General features: G+C 38.1%; 1 protein-coding gene across 1 annotated transcript; it reads right to left on the bottom strand.

Annotated features, from left to right (window-relative positions):
• Nucleotides 1–2669: 2669 nt before the first annotated feature.
• LOC102954324 (olfactory receptor 2W3) lies at nt 2670–3614 on the bottom strand. The gene has a single exon (XM_007092945.1). It carries the CDS (start codon nt 3612–3614, stop codon nt 2670–2672), a length of 945 nt encoding a protein of 314 aa, XP_007093007.1.
• Between the last annotated feature and the right edge of the window lie 4471 nt (nt 3615–8085).

Here is an 8085-nt window from a genome sequence, read left to right as displayed (position 1 = left end):
CCATGTGGCTGCTCCTCAGGTTCACTCAGGGCATCCAACAAGGTATTGTTTTTACAGGGGGTGGGGTGGCTCAGTTGGTTAAATGTCCAACTCTTGACTTCTCAGGTCATCATTTCACTGTTCATGAGTTCAGGGCACATATCAGACTCTGTGCTGACAGTGGGGAGCCTGCCTGGGATTATCTCTCTCCCTCTCTCTTTGCCCCTTCTCTGCTTGCTCTCTCTCTCTCTCTCAAAATATAAATAAATAAATAAATAAATAAATAAATAAATAAATAAATAAAACTTAAGAAAAGAATATGGGAGGGATGCCTCGGTGGCTCAGTCAGTTAAGTGTCAGACTTCAGCTCAGGTCATGATTTTGTGATTAGTGAGTTCAAGCCCCATGTTGGGCTCTGTGCTGACAGCTCAGAGCCTGGAGCCTGCTTCAGATTCTGTATCTCCCTCTGTTTCTCTGCCCCTCCTCTGCTCATGTGCACACTCTCTCTCTCTTTCTCTCTCTCAGGTAAACATTTAAAAAATTTTTAAGGAAAAAAAAAGAATATGGGTTTGCAGAAGTCCTGGGGCCACTTCTCAATTCTCTATTAAATCACCCCTTAGACTGTGTATCAAGGATGCATTGGGAGGAAACCCTAACTCTCCTATAGATAACTCCCATCAAGCTATTGATACCACTACTTCTTTAAAACAGCAGTTTTGAATATTCAGATAGGGATCCCCTTGAAACATGGTATGCCTTCTTTCAAGAGGCCCTGGATTTTCCACAATTAAATGATCCTCACTAGGGCTGGCACCATTTGAAATGAGATGAGGTGAGAGAATAAAGGATGTTAGAAAGTGAGGGTGGGAATGACAGGTCATTGTGAAATAGGGAAGAATATGAAACTTAGTTACTGAGAATGGAAGTAAGGATATCCCTCAGCCAGGCTCTTTGCCTCATTTCCTCCTCATCTTATCTCCCCTTAGTCTATGAATCCCATCTCAGCTTATTCTAGAATGTGTCTGCTCTCCAAATGCTTGCAAAAAGAGCTGAGGGTGATCTTTATGCTATGTCCTTAAAGTGTGGTCTGAGGGTCAGCTGTGAATAAGAGTATCCCTTGGGAGGTTTGCAGAAATATAGAATCCCAAGCCTGTCCTAGGACCACCTAAATCAGAATCTGCATGTTAGTAAGATTGCAGAGAATTCATTTGCACATTAAGTGGAAGAAGCCCTTGATGGGGTTCAGTACACACTACCTCAAAATATGGCACTTTGGTGTACTGAATGTTTTGAGATAAAGGAATTTGTGAAATGGCTTTGGAGGAAGGACTTTCTGATCTTCTCCCTGAAGCAGGTCAGAAGATCCTCATGTGGGAGCCCTCCCTGTTCCTGGAGGAAAGGGACATCTTTATTTCCAAGAGGGAGGGACCCTGAAATGAATCTGAGGACACAGGCATTATTAAGGTTCCCCCTGTTTATTAAATTTTGTTCATATCTCCACTTGTCCTGTCGTATTTCTCCATCACTGTCTACTCTATCAAATCTAGCATGACAATCATACTTTGGGGTTTTCACCTCCTTATGAAAGCTCCCATGTCATGTAAAACTTACATCAAAGAAATCTGTCTGCTTTTCTCTAATTAATATATCTTTGTCAGTTTAATTTTCAGACCAAGACAGGGACATGAAAAACTTCCAGGAAACTATTTGTCCCCTACACTCTGCATTACATAAGTCATGCTCCTTAGACCTACAGGGTTTTTGACAACTTAAATGCTTAAGGATTTTTGCTCTCTAAATGTTATTGTAGCAGTAGAAGCAGCAGGAATTGGGGGTCAGACAAAACTTGGAGTAAATCTCTGGTTCATTTCTACTTGAGCAAATGATTTAACCTGAAGTCTCAAGTACCACATAGGTAAAAATAAAGATAATGATAATCATGCTGATCTCTGACAAATGTGGAGATGATTAGATGAATTAAGAGCACCTGACTCATAGTAGGAACTTAATAAATATCAGGGTTTTCTCACCAATGAAATAAAAACATACTTGAGAAATAATAGTACATTAAGATGTGAATGACCCACATGTCATTTGTACAAGTTAACTTCTTGGTTTATCTAAAATTTAAACCCGACTTGGGGGACAAAGGGTAGAAAAAAATATGATTTGATGAAAGGCTTCAGATGAGAATTTGAAAAAAAAAATACTCAATGTGTTAAATTCCCATATTGGATGGCTGTCATGTAAAAGATCAATCTGTGATCATTCTGACAAAAAAAAAAAAACAAAAAAAAACAAAAAAAACAAACAAACAAAAAAACCCAGAAAGTTAACCAATTAAAAACAAACAACAAAAAAGAAAAAAAAAATCTGATTATGAAAAGTAGTTTTCTATTTGGCACTCTGGTATAAGTTGTGAAAACTCATCTTTATAACTATTGATCACACATTGTTCTTCAGACCTGTTTGATAGATCATTTGGTGGTTTTGGAATGCTATGTGTTGTGCAGTTCACTCATTAAAACATAGTATTGGAACTGAAACAGTTATAGAAGTCTAAGAAAAGTTATATAAATTGGGAAGAATAGATTAAGATTATTGTCTGGTCTGTTCCAACAGTTCCAGATGCCGTCATTGGCCCCTGATGGAGTGACAGCCAGATGGAGATGATGGTCTTTCATTCTCACTTAATCCTTTCCTACCCCTCTGTTATCCAGCAGCATTCTCCTCAGTGCCCCCTTCACCTCTTTGTTTCGGAGGGTGTAAATCAGGGGGTTCAGGAGTGGTGTGACAATGTTGTAGAAGAGGGTGAGGAATTTGCTCTGGTCCTGGGAAGAGCTGTTTCCAGGTTGCATGTACATGTAAATGATGTTTCCATAAAAAAGGGAGACCACTGTGAGATGGGAGCCACAGGTGTTAAACGCCCTTTGTCTCCCTGACACTGGCTGAATCTGTAACACAGCCCTTACAATGTAGCCGTAGGACACCAGGATAAACACTAGAGGTGACAGCACAATGCCCACTGCCAGGACAAAGACAGTGCCTTCAATGGCAGCTGTATTGACACAGGCCATCCGAATCAGGGCAGGCATCTCACACAGGAAGTGGTCCACACTGTGGCGCCCACAGCGGGGTAACTGCAGGGTGACTGGGGACATGACCAAGGAGTTAGCCACACCACAGCCCCAGGCCACCAACACTAAGCCCATGCAGAGACGTGGATTCATGATCACCAGGTAGTGCAGGGGCTTGCAGACCGCAACAAACCGGTCATATGCCATGACAGCCAGGAGCAAGCACTCCACACCACCCAGACCCAGAAACAGGAAGAGCTGGATGGCACAGCCTGTGTAACTGATGGTCTTGTCACGGCCATTCAGGTTATAGAGCAGCTGAGGAATGGAGCTGGTGGTGAAACTGAGGTCCAGGAAAGATAGGTGGGTGAGGAAGAAGTACATAGGCGTGTGGAGGTGGGGGTCCAGCCGGGACACCAGGATGATGGTGGTGTTGCCCACAAGGGTCAGGAGGTATGCAATCAAGATGACCACAAAGAGGATCCTCTCGAGATGGGGATGGTCAGAAAACCCCAAAAGGATGAAATTTCCCTGGGTGCTGTCATTGGTCCCATCCATCTCTACTGCACCTGAGAGGAATAGTGATACTAATAATACTTATATCCATTATAAGGGAAAACTTACAATGAGCCAAACATTCTTCTGTGCTTCTTTACATTTATTTACTCATTTAACCTCCAACTACAGTGATTTGCAGTTGGCACTCTTTTTATTCCTGACTTACAGAAGAGGAAACTGACACAGATATGTGTTAAGCAAATTATCATTTTCTAGAAAGGAGCAGAGCTGGTTTGGAACCCAGGGAATGGAACTGAGAACCTTCTTCCTTTACTGCTGGAACTGATTCTAATTCCAGTGACAGGAAAATGTTCCTAAGTTCCTGCTCAAATCTCAAAGGTCCCAGATGGAGCCCCACAATAACCAATTAATAGTATTTACAATATATCCACTACATGCAGAATACATTATCCACTCTTTATCCAAAAAGCAAATCTCGGGGCACCTGGGTGGCTCAGTTGGAGAAGTGTCCAACTTCAGCTCAGGTCATGATCTCACGGTTTGTGGGCCCGAGCCCCACATTGGGCTCTGTGCTGACAGCTAAGATCCTGGATCCTGCTTCCCATTCTGTGTATCTCCCTCTCTCTCTCTGCCTCTCTCCCGCTCATACTCTGTCTCTCTCTCTCAAAAATAAATAGACATTGAAAAAAAAATTCAAAAGGTAAATCTCCTTTATTTCAGTATTATTATTGAGGAAATTTTATAGCACCTGAGTAGATAAATAATGTATGATACAATAGAATATTAGTAAAGCAACATCCACATAAAATTATTCCCTCTCTACCCCTCTCCCTCTCTTTCTCTTGCTCTCTCTCATTTGGGTATGGTATTCAAGAAATAGAGTATTTTTTCTTCCAAAGTATTATACAGTGTTTGAGGGGAAAAATCACAATATTTTGCAACAAATAATAAAACTTTGATGTGATAATCACATATGTGTGTAGAAACATCTACCAAATTGCAATTCCAAGAATGAATCACATTCAAAGCAAAGCATTTTTGAGAACATAAACCACAACTCTTGCAGATCAATATAGAAGAATAGATTTAAAATATCTTGGGCTATAACTCCAATCTCCCATGTTACAATCCTTTAGCCAACAAGAGACAATTATGAAACCTTGGAATGTTCCTTTACCGTTTTATAGTTTTCTCATCTAAAATTGTAATAATCAAACTATCTTATTTATTTTACAGGTAAGTTTTGGGATTTTTTTAATATGAAAGAAATATAGCAAATATGAAAGTTTATATGTATGTCACATAAAGGTTATGTGTTATACAAATAGGGAATGGGAAAATAAGCCCATGAGAAAAGTCAAGGAAATTATGAAGACAAAAAAAAAAAAAAAAAAAAAGTCTAGTGAGAGGAAACTATCCTTAATATACATCCAGACATACTATGGAAATGCAATAATTAAAACATGATCAATGACGAGGAATTTGGAGTGGGTAGACCATAGATCCTTCATTCATTTTTTTTCATAAAAACTTACCATAAAAACTTATTTAGACTTATTTAAAAAGATAAAACTACTATATAGGAAAGAATCATAGTTGTTCTCTTTTTTTCCTGATTATCTTAGATCTCACTAAACAAGTTGCAACTATCAAAAGGTATGAAGCAAAATACAAATAAAGTTGATTACATATTTTTAAAAAAATCTATAAGGAATCCTACCACAGAAAATACTAATACAAAGCCTAAGGAATAATGATAATACTAGAGCAATTCAATATGACAGCTGAAAGGCTACCTTGTTTAGTAAATTTTTTTCAAGAAATTGGAGAAAAAACATGTAATGAAAAATAGGCAGCGACTTGAAGAAGTTCACAGGAAAACAAATGATTTACAAAACATGATTTAAAAATATTAAAATCATTCTCACTAATGACTAAGAGTATAACATATAAAGTTATTTACTTTTTAGATTGGTAAGTATTTAAAGATGTGATACATACACAGCTGGGAAAGTATGGGGAAATAAACTCATTAACTTTTGATAGGAATAAATTGGAATATTAACTTTGGAACAACCTTTATAAAGATCATTAATTAAAAGTGCACATATATCTTGAGGTTGTATATGTAATTTTAACAAAAGAAACACCTATTATAAAATTTAAAATTACATGTTATTTTTCTGACTTATTAATTGTGAATCTAGCAATCTATTTTGCATTTATTAACCCACATTATGTAAATAAAAATCAAGAAACTTTATTATAACATTGATTGAAATGGATAATAGAAAAATATGTTTAAAGTTATTGAAAAGATTAAAAATGACAATTTTATGAACTAGAAACAACTACTAAATGAAAATAAGTATAGGTACATAACTTCACCTGCAATTTTTTTCCAAAACCTAGATTAATTTCAAACTAGTGAAAAGTGAAATATAATGTATAATCAGATTATATGTACCTTGATGCCATTTTTTGGTCACAAACTCTATGTATTATATATTTTTCTATGTATAAAATGTACATTAAAATAGAAACAACATCTGGAAGTATGCACTGAATTGTTGAAAAGACCTACTTCTCAAGAGTATGGTGCATTTTAAACAAGGCTTTCATTTGTACATGATTCCTTCTTTATTAAATAATCATCAATAATCATGAATTATGAAATTAGATAGGACACATGCCCATGCATATATTTAGTATAATATAATATTTAGGAAATTCCCCTATGGTTATTTTTCTGAATTTGTTAATATGTCTTTTTAACTTTGTCATTCCTCCTTTAGAGAGATCATTGTCCCATCTGACTTAAGAAAATCTGATTTTATTAACAAACTAAAAAAGGCATGATGTAGGAAGAAAGGCAGGAACAAATTTTCAATCATTGTAATGGTGTCAGTGTTTTATAACAAACAACTGCACAACTTCATGGTCCTAAAATTATGTTTTCTGTGAAATAAGAGAACAGTAGAAAGAGGAGCAGAAAATGAGCCATATGCTTATGAAAGGGCGTGGGTTTGTCTTTCAAAATAACTTGAGTTCTAATCTCCTGAATTGTTTTCACAACTTTGTTTTTAAGTTTATGTATTTATTTTGAGAGAGAGACAGAGATAGGGAGCTCAGGGGAGGGGCAGAGAGAGAGAGAGGCAGAGAGAGAGGGCAGGCAGAGAGTGAGAATCCCAAGGAGGCTTCTTACTGTCTCCTGAAGCCCAGCAAGGTGCTGGATCTCACCAACCACTAGATCATGACTTGAGTCAAAATCAGGAGTTTGTCGCTAACCTACTGAGCCCCCCACTGCACCTGTGTTCACATCTTCTATGGGGAGGCAAGAATGACTTCACAAAAAGACTTGCAACAATGGAAACTCAGAATAAATGTTATTATGTTACACCATTCCAGCTCCTAACCAGGATGCTGCCTCTTTTTGGTTTTTAATATTTTTTAAGTTTATTTATTTTGAGAAAGAGAGACAGAGGGAGTGAGGAAGGGGCAGGGGGTGGGGCAGAATATCGGAAGCGGGCTTTGTGCAGATACCACAGAGTCCAATGTAGGTCTTGAACTCACAAACCATGAGATCATCACCTGAGCTGAAGTCCGACACTTAACAGACTGAGCCGCCCAGGCACCACTCTTTCCTTGTCTTTAGAATGAGACAGAAGTCACTTGTCCTGCCCCTGGGGCTCTGACAGGGAGGGTCCATGAGGCCAGCTGCTAGCACACACTTCTCTCCATGGAAGAAACAGGTCTCTCATGGGGAATATGGAATATGGTCATTTTCTGAATGGTTCTGGGGATGGGACAAATATTTTCTCCCTTTAATTTCAAACTTTGAAAGGAATAGAATCAGTTTTCTTTTCTCTGTGTAGAGATCATTCTCAGCATATTGGTTCTGCATGAACAACCTCCCCACCTTCCCCACCTCCCAATGCAGTTTTCTCTTCATAACTGCCTTCTATAACCACTGTGAATATCTTCATATTTAACCTAATTGTGCACCTGTTCCTGCACATAGCAAATTTTACCGTATGTTACGTGAATTTGTCATTATTCTCCTGGTGAGGAGAAGGATTGGGCAATATCTATCATTTTATCATTTATACATGGACACAGCTCAAAAGAATAAACAATGAATTGCTTAACATGGCCTTTCAGGTTTGCCTTACCCTGGAGAAGCATTTCCTCTTCATTGAACAAAACCAGAGAAACTTAAAGGCTGTATCAAACTCTGAACTGGAGAGAACTGACCTCTCCCCACACACTAACGATTTGGTCTTTCAGACATAATTTTGTGTGGAATTGGAAATAAAAGAGCAGCTCACCTGCACAAAGGGAACTATTACCTTGTAAAACAACCGCTTAACTTGTGTATTTGGCAGTGTGTGTGTACCAAAGGATAAAATACATTTCTCCCTGTAGGTGCTGGTCAAACACTGGAAATACCATTGCATCCAAATGCACCATTCTATGGCAAAAATGCCCACACTGAAACCATAAGTCAAAG

This window comes from Panthera tigris, chromosome A1, assembly GCF_018350195.1.
Source record: "Panthera tigris isolate Pti1 chromosome A1, P.tigris_Pti1_mat1.1, whole genome shotgun sequence".
Classification (NCBI taxonomy): Eukaryota; Metazoa; Chordata; class Mammalia; order Carnivora; family Felidae; genus Panthera; species Panthera tigris.
This window is presented reverse-complemented; position numbering and strand designations above follow the sequence as displayed.